This window comes from Cydia amplana, chromosome Z (genome assembly GCF_948474715.1).
Source record: "Cydia amplana chromosome Z, ilCydAmpl1.1, whole genome shotgun sequence".
NCBI classification, from domain to species: Eukaryota; Metazoa; Arthropoda; class Insecta; order Lepidoptera; family Tortricidae; genus Cydia; species Cydia amplana.
Window position 1 is genome coordinate 2040861 of NC_086096.1, and position 14741 is coordinate 2055601.

The following is a 14741-nucleotide window of genomic DNA, read 5'->3' on the forward strand; positions in this document are numbered from 1 at the left end:
AACTCGCAAAACTATTTTTTTTGTTTTTGCAGATAAGTAATTAAAATTTATAGTTTGTGTTTTTATTTTATTTCTAGGTCTAACTTTAATTTTAATATTGTAATATTATAATTTTCAATTACGTTGTATTTAATTAAGTAACGTTATAGTTTTTGTTGAATTTTTTAGAAGGTTTTTTTTTGTTATTCAACGGACAAATGCACTAAGTGTTGTAATTAAATTAGTCATTTTATAACCTAAAAGGCATGTTTACTTTGACAGGGAGCACCATCACGATACCGTGACGTTGCCAATAGTGATTTCAAAGAGTTAAAGTACTTTCACCACACCAGCTGGTAAATGCTCTCTTTATACATATGGGTCTGTATTTCAAAAACGAATGAAACAGTTTTATTTTATCGATAAGAGGCGTAAAGTAATTTAATGCATTTCAGCCATTTCTTCATTTTGGTTGGTAAACTAGTTTTAAGTAGGTATACATATAATACATATAAATGATTTTGAATGACATACATTTTACTCGCATTGGTGTGGTACAAAAAATTGTTTTTCACTCGGCGGCAAAGTCTGTTTAGGTAAAAGTCTTAGAAGCCTTGAAACACTCAAGATTCCACTTTTCGAACCACTTGTTATGCTCATTCAATTTTAAAAACAAGTAAAAAGTTGTGGTGATGAATCAACATTTCCACAGGCAAAATCGTGGGCGGAGACTAGTGCACAATAAACACATTTAATTACCAAAAAACTTTAATTACTCAAAAAGTATATAAATCAAGATACACATTTAGTTTAGAGGCGGTAATTAAAATTGTCGAGTTACGCGGTTTGCCACGTGGGTCGCAGTTGACGTTGGTCTGCTGAGTCGACACCATGGACAAGGTACTTTTTTTTACAAGCTTTTATTTAACTTGCAATGTATGTATGTATGTTTGGGTTTATGCAAAAAAATTAGTTCTAGATCACATTAATGTTTTTTATTTTTATTATAATGTTTTATTTTCGCACCACCCGTTAACTTTAATCTGTTTCGCCGTCTCACTATCTGAAGGATGTCTGGAAGAGATCGCTGTTTAGCGATAAGTCCGCCTGTTGTTACCTACATACTTGTACCTGTTCATACTTTTGTATCATTTCTTTTGTAGTGTGCTATAAAGCATTTTAATTATTATTTGGTTGAGCTGAAATTTCACAAGTACACATACACGTGTAAGTTTGGTGACAATGCAATATTATGGTACAGTAGGCCAAGAAAGTGGTCTACCACCCTACGGTTGAGGTTCGTTTGAACGTCATGAGACAACATGGTCGACACACGTACGTCAACTGTACGTCATTGTCAACCTTAGCGATCGTTAATCTCGAAGTAACTTGTCAAAACTGGTAGACCACTTTCTTGGCCCACTGTCCCATCGAGCTGACCTGATGATGAAGACAGGAGGAGGCCATGGGAACTCTGTGATTCCTTGCGGTGGTTCTTAGCTATGTGTTTATAGAAAACGATCCGGCAGTTTGAAGAGTATCAGCTCTTCCAAAATGATGTAAGGCATTTTTGGCATAACATGATTTTGTTGGCATACTTATAGCTATCTAAGGTTTTTGATTTTAATAGTAATTAATGACATTTTGTAAAAGATGTGGAAGTAGGGTCTGTGCGGAAAGAGAAGAGTCGTAGAATGTATGGGCTCCCCTACATTTCACGACTCTTCTCTTTCCGCACAGACTCTAAGAGAAAAGTTCTTAATTTTATAGGGTTCCGTACCCAAAGGTAAAAACGGGACCCTATTGATAAGACTTCTCTGTCCGTCTGTCTGTCACCGGGCTGCATCTCATGAACCGCGATAGCTAGACAGTTGAAATTTTCACAGATGATGTATTTCTGTTGCCGCTATAACAACAAATATTAATAAGTATGGAACCCTCGGTGGCGAGTCCGACTCGCACTTTTCCGGTTTTAGTTTTTTAAGGTATTTATTGAATATTTCCTTGACAGGGCAAAGAAAGAGGCATTTTGAAGTTGGAACCAAAAACATGGGAGCGAAGCGAGCTGACACCTCAGGTACAGTCAGCTTTATTTTACTTACAAACGTAGTACCCACTTTCCTCAGATTCCTCTCTCGATATTGAAAAAAATATATAGGTTCGCGATTTGACGTTTTACTATTCACAGGCTTTAGAGAATAAATGGACGACCGCCAACGAATGTAGTACCCATTTTCCTCTCTATATTGAAAGTTTGAAAAAAAAAACCCGGGATGATGTATTTTACCATAGCTATGCTATTAGATTTTTTGATTTTTCGATTGCAATTGTTTTAAGATTTTGCTGCAAAAAACAAATTCCAGGCAAAATTTTAAAAGCTCCTAACTCCTAAAATAAAGATAATATCAAAAACCAAATCGAACGAAGCAGCATAGCTTTTGGCGGCCATAACATACGGTTCCTGAACACACAGAGCTTATAATATGGCCGGTATTGCCCCTCCCTTGTGTCTTAATGCCTTTCATTATGTAACAGTTACATAAACTACTATTCTGCGTTCCCCTAAATTTGTCCATGAGTATATTGCGCGTGTGCGATAGAGATAGGAATAGGCGGGGCCAGTGTACGTAATTCCTTCCGTAATTCGTTCCAAGTGTCCTTTCTTTAGGGCTCATTTAGACGGTGCGAGACTCGCATGCGAGTTTCATTACATTGCGTCATTTGATCGGTCGGCTGAATTGATGTAACCTCAATGGTCCGCAATGTAATTAAAATCGTATACGAGTTCGCGCGCCGTCTAAATGAGCCCTTAGTAGGTAGGTGTTAAAAGTAAATGTGCAAATAGGAAAGTCCATACTATGTAATTAAAATAATGTATGTGATTTGGACTTGGTCGTATTTCAATTAAAGCCATTTAATTCATTTTATAGCGTGTCGTAATGGCGTCACCGAGTTAGTAGAAAAGTACAGTCAGCGGCAGAAGTTGCTAAGCGGGCGAGGTGTTCAAAATTACCTTGACGCGCTCTTGGGCGTTTTTTTTGTTGTCCCCTACACTTTTTTTTCAAATTTGGGATTTTTTTATGTTATTTCTACTCAGAATCACGAGCTCTTTCTATCCTAATAGGAGAAAAAAAGTGTCCTAAGGTTTTTATTTCTATTACGTCACCATTTTTCATAGACTTTGTATGGCGGTCGCGGAATGGAAATCGAAAAATGTATGGAAATTTTGGGACACTTTTTTTCTCCTATTAGGATAGAAAGAGCTCGTGATTCTGAGTAGAAATAACATAAAAAATCCCAAATTTGAAAAAAAAGTGTAGGGTCAACAAAAAAAAGCCCTCTTACTTATTCTCTTAGCAATAAAGCCACGTCAAGATCATTATTGAACATCTCGCCCGCTTAGCAACTATTGCTGCTGACTGTACACTACTGAAAAGTCGAGTAACTACTCTGCTTCAATTTTTTGCTCGTGAATCTCTAATTATTTGTATTCGTTGTTTAGTTAAATAGATTCCTTTACCGGGATTTGAACCCGGGACCATTGGCTTCACAGGTACTTACTTATAGTAATTTTTTTTTAGCATTAGAAAAAGATTACGCGATCTTAACGTGTCTTTTAATTGAAAAACGCTTTTTAAAAATCAGTGACTATTATTTATGAAAGCAAAATAATGTAAATAATCGTATAGGTATGATTCATAATTGTTAGGTACCTAGGCTACATGTTTGCCTTTTAAGTGTTTTTCAATAAAAATACACGTCAAGATTGTTTGCCTTTTTTTCTAATGATAAAAAAAAAGAACTGAAATATTATAAATATCTTCTAAGATATATTGACGAGCGGAGTCGGGAGAGGAGATGGTATAATAATGAATAGTCGAGTGTAGGTATAACAATGAATGTGTTATTCGGATGTTTGCCTGTTTTATACATATGAAGTTATCGCTGATCCAAGCAATGTGTGTCTATGTTACGGCAAGTAAACCAGAGTGCTACCGTTAAACACTGAAAGTGGCTAATTGCCATATTACAGAACTACTTATAGTAAAGTCACCCACTAGGTCACTTCAAAAACTTTAAAGTTCAAATTCCTATGAAAATCCGCCCCTTTAAGTGGCACTGTCACACTTTGTGATAGCAAAAAATACAGAAATTAGCTTAGAAGGACTCTATGTTGATTTGTAGGTTTAGTGTCGTCTTTTCCATCGTATCGTCTAAACTACTGAGCTAATTCTGGTAAACGTGGTGTCAAACGATGTACCTATTTAAGTTTAGAGTCACAACAATTACATTTCAAAGGACTTCCAATTCTTCCAAAATTGGAAAATGTTCTTTATTTTGTTCGGACATACTTTTTGTTATGTTTATGTAACTTCACTACGTCTTATAAAACAGTCCCCCGCCGCGTATGTCTGTGTGTATGTATGTTCGTGATAAACTCAAAAACTACCGAACGGATTTTCATACGGTTTTCACCTATCAATAGAGTGATTCTTGAGGAAGGTTCAGGTGTAGTAATTTGTGAAGGTATTGGACGCGATTCTACGTGCACATCGCCTAAATAGCCTAAAATTAAAATGTCTAAGTTTTAATCATATTTTAGACGGCGGATTTAACAAGTGCTATTCCAGAACGTCAAGCTGACTAAATTTAGCCAGATTTTAGACGGATTCTAAAATTTCTAAGTTGAATTGAGTGTGTTGCCACTTTAAAAAAATAAGTGAACGAATGAATGAATGATATCTGTATAAAAACTGTAAAATCGTATTTTCTTTTGGGTGAAATATGATAATTTAATGAATTTTATTCCATTACATATATTTAACACTAGTGTACACACCTTAGACCACTAAAACGTTACTTTTTAATTATGTAATTAAAAATAATTAATCAAATTTTAATAGGCAACATTTAAAAAAATCTGCTGTCAAGTACGAAGAAGTTTGTAAACTTGTTTGTATTCCAATTTGTTTGGTTTTGTTTGTGGAAAACGTGGAAAATGTCGGTGTCGCGAAAGCGGAGCAATAAAACGCAACAGGAGGTGCTCGTAGAGCATCTCCATGCTAACTTGATGTTAGCAAGAGGTAAGCATGTTTATTTACTAATATGATGTGACATAAGGTGAAAACAATTTGAGATGAAGAAATGAATTCCTCTTTTCTTCATCTCAAATTGTGTCTCGAGTTCGTTCTAGCCGTCGACTCTAGAGCCGTTACCGGCGTTCTGCGTTCGTGTTCCATGGGACCTGAATGTAACGCCAACGCAGAACTCCGGTTACCACTTTCGAGAATGGAGAAGTTTAGGTACCGTACAAATATCGCCACAGCACCGTAACGACAACGCCTTACCGCATCCACTGCGCTGAAACTGAAGCTGCTAAAATAATCAGACCCACGAAAACAGCTGCAAATTCTGTTGTAAGAGCCTTGGAAGATCAACTTACTATAATTTGTAGGAGTAGGCAAGACCAATCTGTATATCAAATTATTGGAAATGTTACTTGTGTAGTGATGGACACCTTTGCACCTGGTACAAATCCCACTGGTCTATTTGACTAGGCTTATATTGGTTTAGTTGTAATGTTAATGATAATGACCTTGTTATAATCAACTACCTGTGTCATGAAGTTTTTTTTTTATTGTATGTATTTGTGTATGGGTAAAATGTGTATCTTTTCAGGAAATACGGCTAGCCCCAAAGTGGCAGCATTTTAGGCGGCCCTAACTGTTACTCTTAATAGTCACGGATGTCGAAGGACAGTGGCGGAGTGGCAGAGTGTAAGTACTGTTGGAATCAAAATAAAATAAATAAATATTAGGGGATTTTTTTACACAAATCAATCTAGTCCCTGTCCCTAAGTAAGCTCAATAAGGCTTGTGTTATGGGTACTAGGTGATGATATATTTAATAGATATATACTTAAATACATAGAAAACTACCAAGTCTCAGGAACAAATGTTTCTGCTCACTACAGAAACAAATGCCCTTACCGGGATTCGAATCTTGGACCTCTAGCTTCATTAGCAGTGTCACTACCAACTAGGCTAAACAGGCCGAGCAGCCAATGGTTTTTCAATTTAAGCTTGATTTTAGCGTGCACCTAGGCACAAGTACATGTTACATGGGAGCAATATTAAATGTGTCAGTTGTCTTAAGGTCATGTGATAAATTGTATCGGCTTCTGAATAATATGAACAGATGAGAATTATCTCTCTAATGCTTCAAGATCCCACACAAGAGGGTTAGAGGTAGAACCAGTGTAAATAACAAAGCAAAGTTTAGTTTGTTTTACTATCTAAGACTATATCATGTTTTTGCAGCTGTTGGTACTCCTAAATATAAATAACAAATAAAAAATAAATTCTTTTGAATTTGTGTTTGAAGATATTAAATTATACTATTTGCCTATTAACATCTAGAGCCCAAAACACAAGCATCATGTGATGGGTAATTTAAATGAAGTGAAAAAGAAATGTTGGTTTATATTGGTAACGCTGGAACTTTCTTGAAGTTTGAAACTTGGCTGAATTCACCTTGCCTTATGAACATAGAGCTATATCCTCATTTTTATATAAAACAAAATTCTTGACTGAAATGAAGTTTTGTACATGCAATTGATTGATTTGCTATATTTTTTATTATACAATCTAAACATAAATATCAGGGGGTAAATCAAATTTAAAAATATGTATCTGTGTGCTATAAGATCTTGCCATTAAGGCCATCGCATACTTTTTAATTAATTACATTCGCTAATTCCGCGTCAATATTTTCGATTAAGACTGTACACAAAGTTTCATAAAAATCTAGCATACTTATTGCCTATTGCTTAAAAATGAGAATGAAACTATGTTTGTATGGAGGGGAGAGGCGAGCTTATGGGGGATAATTTATTAACATAAAAAGGTTGCCTGAGTTCATATACTTCCAGAAGCACAGAAAACATTCTACATATTTCAAATTACATGTCGTAAAATTCCTTTATAATTGCAGATTTGGTCGCAGTGGACACAGAAGGTCAAATCTAAGTACAGAAAATACAGAGATCAAACGGAGGGCACTGGTGGAGGTCCTGCATTAGTCCGCCCACTGACAGACACAGAACTTAAGGTTTTGGAGGTCGTAGGAACAGCTGCAGTGGATGGATTTACCAATCTGGAGACTCCACTAGTAAGTCACCTTTTTTTAGGGTTCCGTACCCAAAGGGTAAAACGGGACCCTATTACTAAGACTTCGCTGTCCGTCCGTCCGTCCGTCCGTCCGTCCGTCCGTCCGTCCGTCCGTCCGTCCGTAGACAGTTGAAATTTTCACAGATTATGTACCTATTTCTGTTGCCGCTATAACAACAAATACTAAAAACAGAATAAAATAAAGATTTAAATGGGGCTCCCATACAACAAACGTGATTTTTGACCAAAGTTAAGCAACGTCGGGCGGGGTCAGTACTTGGATGGGTGACCGTTTTTTTTTTTTGTTTTTTTTTGCATTGTGGTGCGGAACCCTTCGTGCGCGAGTCCGACTCGCACTTGTTTTAAATAATAAGATGTAGGTCCTGATTTTAACTTGGATTGTAGCACCTCAAATGGTTAATAAAGCTTAGGATCTTAGGATATACAATTATGATGGCAATAACCTCCACCTCTTGGTAGACTCAGTAAGGGTCAGCACCCATTTTATAACAAAAGAATGACATCCATCCACCCATCACCTACAGAACCTTAGGCTTCCCAACACTATACGCCAAATACATCCATCCGTTCTGGCACGATACGGTGCGCGCCTCTGGCGCAGCTAGTAATAGCCAGTTACGCGGGCGAAAACTGAATTACAGTTTCACTTGTACGCGATTAAGTCCCAGTGGATAATTTTCATATTTTTTCTTATAAAGAAACTGTTAAGTGGCTTTTTGGATTTTCTACGAGATACATTCAGCCAAAGGTAAATTAAACATGTGTATCTGTGTAAGTGTGTGTCTGTCTGCGCCATCATAGCTCCTAAACGGATGAACAGATTTGAGTGTGGTTTTTTTTAATCGAAAGTCTTGATCGCGGAGATGGTTCTTAGCCATGTTTTTGAGACATTAAACTTTGAAATAAAAATGTCGAGGTTTTTCTACTTCTTTAAGTATACGAGTAAATAAAGTATAAATTTATGCACTTGTCACTTTGTTTTAGGTTGGTTCTGTTGAAATTTCAACACCGGCACCAGTTGATGAACAACCACCAGTTGCTGCCCAGCTGCCAATTGCTATCCAGCCATCAGTCGCTGACCACCCACCAGGTGCTGTCCAGCCACCAATTGCTGTCCAGCCATCATCTGCTGCTGTTCAACCTCCATCATCTTCAGCCCAATTGCGGAGTTCTCATAGGCCAGAACGTACTCTTCCTCGCTCATTTATTACCTCGTCGCAACGACGACAGCGGAAAAGACCTTCGCGGCCCAAACCAGCAGAATTACTGCAAGGGTCATTAGACCGGAATCATGAATTATTCCGGTCTACAATAACACAGGCAGCAGAGACCTTAGCCACTGCCATCAGAGTAGCAGGGGAGGCCATTTCCTCGGCTATTAGGAACCATGGTGGTTTACAGAACAATGATGGTGGTGGGCAGTCGGTAGAATATTTAGACGAAGATCTATTAGAGTAACAGTAAGAGCCATCCAATTTGTTGTTTCTTTAGTAAGTTAGCGATATTTATTGTTATTTTTTGTATGAAAATATTTGACCCCTCCCCTTATTCGGGCTTCTCTTCGCTCCAACTTTTCATACAAACATAGTTCTTATTTGAAGACGAGCCAACAAGTCATTAAATGTTTGTACACATATTTCTAAAGGGAATATTCCTTTGCTTTGCTAGCTTTTGCTAAAATTGGAGGTTGTCAATCTACATATCTAAGCTTAATGATTTTTGTTCAAAATGTATTCTCCGTTTAGTTTGAAACAACATATCTTTACAAAATTTTGACAAACCACATGTACTCGTTTTTAGAATATATCTACAAATCTTTATTGACTTTGATGGTCTGTTTTCAATTGAGAACGACGTACTTTTACGTTCGTATGTAAAGTGAAGCGGAAAACTAGCGTTTACTTGCAAAACTAGTGACATTTTGATTTACCAACAACAAGCGGAATAGAGTTGCAATTTTGCAAGTACGGTCGACCAAATTGATTTCTGGGCCACTTCGTACCTTGTCACAGTGAAAATCAATTTGAAGCTGTTAGAGATCTCTTATTATTATCACTGTGACAACGTACGAAGTGGCCCAGAAATCAAATTTATCTATTTAAATTGTTATGTTTGAAACATTTTATCTATAAATGAAAATAGTAGGCCATTCTATTTTCTAAAATCATTATAGATTGCATGGAGCGGAATTTTAGTTGTCAGTTTGGGGTTCTTAGGAGGTAAACAACCTAAGAGTACCCGACCCTGAGAGGTCAGCTTGACCCCTAAATTCATGATGTAAGCTTGAAAAGCACAGAGCGCGGCACAGCGTCGTTGCGTGGCGGAGACGGTTTTTTGGTGAAGCCAACGCGGTCCGGGGGACGTCCTATCAAAAAATGAAGCAGTAATGACAGTCGATAGTTTCGGAAAGATCAAAAATGCAAAACCGCCTCCGCGCCGCACCGTGCCGCGCCTGCTCTGTGCGTTTCGACCTGTAGGCTGCAGTAATGATTTGTTAATACTTAGTAATTTTATTTTGTATATTGATAATTTGTTTTATTTGTAAGGAAGCGATATTTCATTTTAATTTTATTGTAATCTTTTCTTTTCAACGCTCTGTCAAATACAAATAGGTGGCACTCACACGCCATGACATTAAAATATCAAACACGTCGCAGTGACCGATATATCCGTCGTTGGCGTTGAACCGATGGTGCGGATATATACGTCGTTGGCGCCCAAATGGTTAAACTACAACCGTGGCAAACAAGCCCACGTGGACGATTCTGATTTCAAAAACAATCACGAGCGCGCTGCTTACCCTTTTTAACCCCCGACGCAAAAACGACGGGGTGTTATAAGTTTGACGTGTCTGTGTGCGTAAATGTGTATGTGTCCTTGTGGCATCGTAGCTCCCAAACGGATGATCCGATTTTAATGCGGTTTTTTTTTGTTTGAAAGGTATATCAGTCGAGAGTGTTCTTAGCTATGTTTGGTGGAAATCGGTTCAGGTCATCAGGTCGTTTGTTATTTTTGGTCGGGGGTTTTTTAAATTTTAAATTTAGGTTAGGTTATTGATATGAGAATTCGTTATATTGACAGCTAGAGACAAATGCAGGTACCCCAATCTCAAAACAACGTAGTTCCGGAAGCTCTGGAGACCCCTGGAAGTCTGTAATGTGTGTACTAGTGCCACTCGTAAATAACTGTGATTTAAATTTAACGTTAGATATTGAAACGAGGGGAGGCCTACGTCCAGCAGTGGACGTCCATCAGCTGATATGATGATGATGATTTAAATAACTAACCAACTCAGGAAAGTTGGTAAGCCCCTGACATTTTCATTTCAAAGAACAACATTTTCCTCAAAAACGGCTGGACCGATTTGATAATGATAAAACATGTCTAAGAACCATTGCTCTACAATACAGACATTTATTATTTTCCAGTTGCTTAAGCATTATTGAGAGGCTTGCTCAAATAAATATTTAAAATAATCTGTTTAGATATAAGTATTTGTACCTTACTACGTACATTTATGTTTGAAACCTTGGAAATGCTCATAATGAACTCGACGGTATAGACTGATAGCAGTACTTTTACCTATATACTGCTATCAGAATGAAATATCGCTCCGCAAATGGGTCTAAATTTCCCAAAAAAAACCTGTTTCCAGTATAGAATGTAGAACATTTTGTCAGCTTTCAAATATTTTTCTAGGCATATCCTAATAAGCGAAAAACAATAACTTGATTTGCCTTAAGGCTCATTTTAATTTACACAGAGATGGCAAGATTTATTTCAAAATATTACTTAAACTATAAGTTATGAAGGAATGTACCAAACTGTAATTGTAATAAGTAATAAAAGACTATGATAGTGTTAACTTTGTTTTTAATACATAAATATTAGAAAGCATTTTTTTACGCAAGTCGAACTAGTCTCATAGTAAGCTCAATGAGGCTTGTAGTGGGTACTAGACGATGATATATTATAGACATGTATACATAGAAAACATCCAAGTCTCAGGAACAAATGTTTTCTCTCCTCCAGCTTCATAGGCAGCGTCACTACCAACTAGGCTAAACAGGCCGACAAATCAAATAAAAAAAACAGTTGATGTTTTAATCAATTAAAAAATCTATTAATTAAAAATGCACGTCGTCCACGGGCTTCATTAAAAAAATTGACATCATTCTCTGGTTGTTGTGGGAGATCTTCAGGATCATTCTGTTCTTCATCATCCTCCTCTACTTCACTTAGATCTGTGATGTCTTCGTCACTCTCAGAATCGTCACTGCTGTCTGAATCATGATTAATTTCTAATTCATTAATCATATTATAAATTGTGCAGCATGATATTATAATTTTGGCAGCTTTTTCTGGACTGTAATGCAGCGTTCGGTGGCGATGAAGGCATCTAAATTTGTTTTTTAATACTCCAAAGCACATCTCTTCATAGACACACACACAGAGAGAGAGACCCCCCCTCCCATCATCCCCTCTCGCCTGTGCATGGCACCTATTAAATCTTGCCTCTGGTGACTCGGCAACTGGGTCAGGATGAGGTGTCATCAGCCACGGGAGAAGTGGGTAGCCTTTGTCCCCAAGAAGCCACTCCATCGCTTGGTTCTGAAGATACTGCCCTTCGAGGTGCTGGTGCACATTGCTGCTCCTCCAAACAGCAGCATCATGGGTTGAACCCGGAAAGTTAGGGTTTACGCTAGTGATCCGACCTGTGGCATCGCACACCACTTGACAATTTATACTATAAAACCCTTTTCTGTTGTAGAAAATATTACCCGGGGCTATAGGGTGGTTATTTGGGGGTTTGTGTATAGGGATGTGACTCCCATCTACCGCACCCAATGTATATGGCATTCCAAAATTGTCCTGGAACTCCCGCATTGCCCTGTCTTTCTCCAGTCTGGTCACTGGGAATTTGATCCACTGTGGGGTCAACCTTTCTATAATAACAGGACACACATCTGCCAGACTGCGGCTTATTGTTGGCTGACTTTGAGCTAGTATATTAATTTCTCCCACAGCAGTCTGGTAGCTGCCATGGGCAAAAAAGTTCAGTGCACTTAGGACCTTTAAATGTGGTGGCACCGTCCCCGCTCGTAGCGCATCGCCTTCACACAGAGTGTCCACTACGTGACGGCCCATGGCCCGCGACAGCCTAAACAATTTACGGAACTTCCGCTCGGACCGGTCAAATGGGTTAGACCCGTCTCGCAACCTCTTCAAATACATTTTTTCACCCTCGCCCTCGCCATACTCCCTCTCTTCGGCCACCACAGCAGCTATGACGTATTCTTCATCCATTTCGAACAAGAAATTCTGCAAAACTTGACTTTTTTGTGTTATCGTATTTTAAACGGGACTATTTTATTCGCCGCTAAAATTAGTCAGTTTAGCTTGACGTTTCTATGTTTTTGTTTAAAAAAGACATGTACTGAATAGCATTTAAGCAGCTAAACCTAAATTGAATAGACCGCCTAAATTAAGAAACGTCAGATTCAAATTGGTGTTGTCATTTGATTATGACAGCTGCTCATAGAATAGCAAAGTGGTTTAGCGACGCCTAAATAAAATTAGGAGGTTTAGCGGCCGCCGTAGAATCGCGTCCATTGTGTAACTCGTGCGAAGCCGGGGCGGTTCGCTAGTTTTATATAAATTAGAAATAATTCGAGTTGTGATCAGCATTTATAAAAAAAAACCTATACCTATGACCTAAATAACAGAGGCATCTATAAAAACCTATATATTAAAAAGCATATAAGTACCCATTCTCTTCCATTGTAATTCCAACCCAATGTATATGGTAATAGGGTCTAAAATATTAATGACACGCTGTTATAGGTAATATCGATCAAGATATCCAAATCACTAGTTAATTATAAGTAATATAGCGATACTGGGTAGGGATTTAATGGAATTAGCCGTCAGGGTTGGCACTTTCGGCGGAAAAATTTGGAGGTTTTTTTTACATGTACGTATATGTTGGTAGATGTCACATTTTCTATCAATAAAAATACCTATATAGAGTGACTGATATAGTAATTGGCCACTCCTTTCAAATCTGAAAGAAACAAACCAACTGAAACATTATTAAGAGTCGCCAATAGATAATGTTACGCGAAAGTCTGCGTAGGGTGCGCCACTCCCACAATAAGTCACAATCTAAGGGTCTACCGCAAACGAGAGAGTCGAAATTTTGTTATCTAACCTTATCCCTCTCGCATATTCGAGCGATAAAGACAGTTTAAGGTACAGTATGTATGAATTACTCTATGGTATACTTAAGTCGCTAGTGCTGCACTCTGGCGGCAAAACATTGTAGTCAGGGTGACTAGTAGACAGTTGGATTTTTTGGGCTTAAAACCCTAATCTGTTGGCTATTCCGTCCACGATCCATTCCTTTGATTTTAAATCGTAGGAAAACACCATCAGCTTTTGATTGCTGAAACTAAAAGCAATCGCTGCTTTGTCGATGAAATTATAAATTTTGTTCGTTGTACGAGAAAAACTCCAGTAGACGGAATAGTCCCTATGACGGGATTAACCACAATTGGCCTTATTGTTTCTTTTATGCAGCGGTTACTACTTTATCTACTGCCACCGACTGTACGAGAACAAGCCCGTTTAAAAAGCAACTAAGAGCCACTTGCACCATTCCACTAACCCGGGGTTAACCGGTTAAACCTGGAGTTAACATGGTTACCAGTAGGTACAATTTTGCACTAGGTTAACGGTTTAACCGCTTAACCCCGGGTTATTGGGTTGGTGCAAGTGGGCCTGAGTCGCTTAAAACTTCAAACTCGAATAAATCCGAACGTCAGATTTTGGGATTTTGGTATTAAGTAAAGGTAATAGGGTAGACAAGGGTAAAGTCTATCCGAGTTTGGAGTTAAGCGAATCAAATTTATCATCTTATTTTATGTTTCAAATGTATGTAACAATTGTGGTTGGTCATAAGAAATTGTTCTAACAATTCTTATGAATCAATAATTCAAATTCAATCTCGGGAATCTGGCCAGGACTATAGGGTATTTTACTGTATTTAAAATAAATTATTTTACACCAGGCATGAAATAAAGCACCAGAAAATTAATAGAATAACGTTAGACAGCAGTTATTTTTAGACACTATTTCTATTTTAAACTATAAAGTATGTAAGTACCTAGTTTGATTGTGACGTCACATGCTAAGTGTTTCATATAAATTCCATAGTAGAAAAATCGTTTTGACATTTCGAAAACAGAAACTGATTTGACTAGTGGTCATATACCCTATTATAATTTCAATAAGTAATTATGGTGGCAGCCCTAACGAGGACAGTTAATAATGGCGTCGATTGGCATTCATTGGCAGAAATTACCGCCCGCCGACACGACAGAGGTGGAGTCCGACTGGCTATGTGCATGACTGTCAGCCATATTCGAACTTTAAGATACGTCAAATACTAGATCTCGAAACGATATGGATCGGATATGTTAGTGTCTGTTGCGTCTAGTGCCTAGTTCGTAGTATTTAGATGAATCCAGGAGATCTAGACTGCTGAATAAAACGATAGCGGACTGTAAACAC

General features: G+C 37.8%; 2 protein-coding genes across 2 annotated transcripts; one reads left to right on the top strand and one right to left on the bottom strand.

Annotated features, from left to right (window-relative positions):
- Positions 1-870: 870 nt before the first annotated feature.
- On the top strand, positions 871-9779 carry LOC134661715 (uncharacterized). Its single transcript, XM_063517887.1, has 4 exons — positions 871-879; positions 1991-2056; positions 6973-7149; positions 8154-9779. The coding sequence occupies exons 1-4, from the start codon at positions 871-873 to the stop codon at positions 8625-8627; spliced, it is 726 nt and encodes a 241-aa protein (XP_063373957.1). The 3' UTR covers positions 8628-9779.
- Positions 9440-12782, bottom strand: LOC134661717 (putative nuclease HARBI1). Its single transcript, XM_063517890.1, has 2 exons — positions 11309-12782; positions 9440-9534 (listed from the first exon to the last, which is right to left on the bottom strand). Exons 1-2 carry the CDS (start codon positions 12474-12476, stop codon positions 9440-9442), a joined length of 1263 nt encoding a protein of 420 aa, XP_063373960.1. The 5' UTR covers positions 12477-12782.
- Positions 12783-14741: the final 1959 nt, after the last annotated feature.

Coding starts and splice junctions, on each gene's coding strand:
- LOC134661715 (XM_063517887.1), top strand. Junction 2,057..6,972: donor GAAGCGAGCTGACACCTCAG/GTACAGTCAGCT, acceptor TTATAATTGCAG/ATTTGGTCGCAGTGGACACA. Junction 7,150..8,153: donor CCAATCTGGAGACTCCACTA/GTAAGTCACCTT, acceptor ACTTTGTTTTAG/GTTGGTTCTGTTGAAATTTC.
- LOC134661717 (XM_063517890.1), bottom strand. CDS start 12,476: ATGGATGAAGAATACGTCATAGCTGCTGTGGTGGCCGAAGAGAGGGAG. Junction 9,535..11,308: donor TAATGAAGCCCGTGGACGAC/GTGCATTTTTAA, acceptor ATTTTTTGATAG/GACGTCCCCCGGACCGCGTT.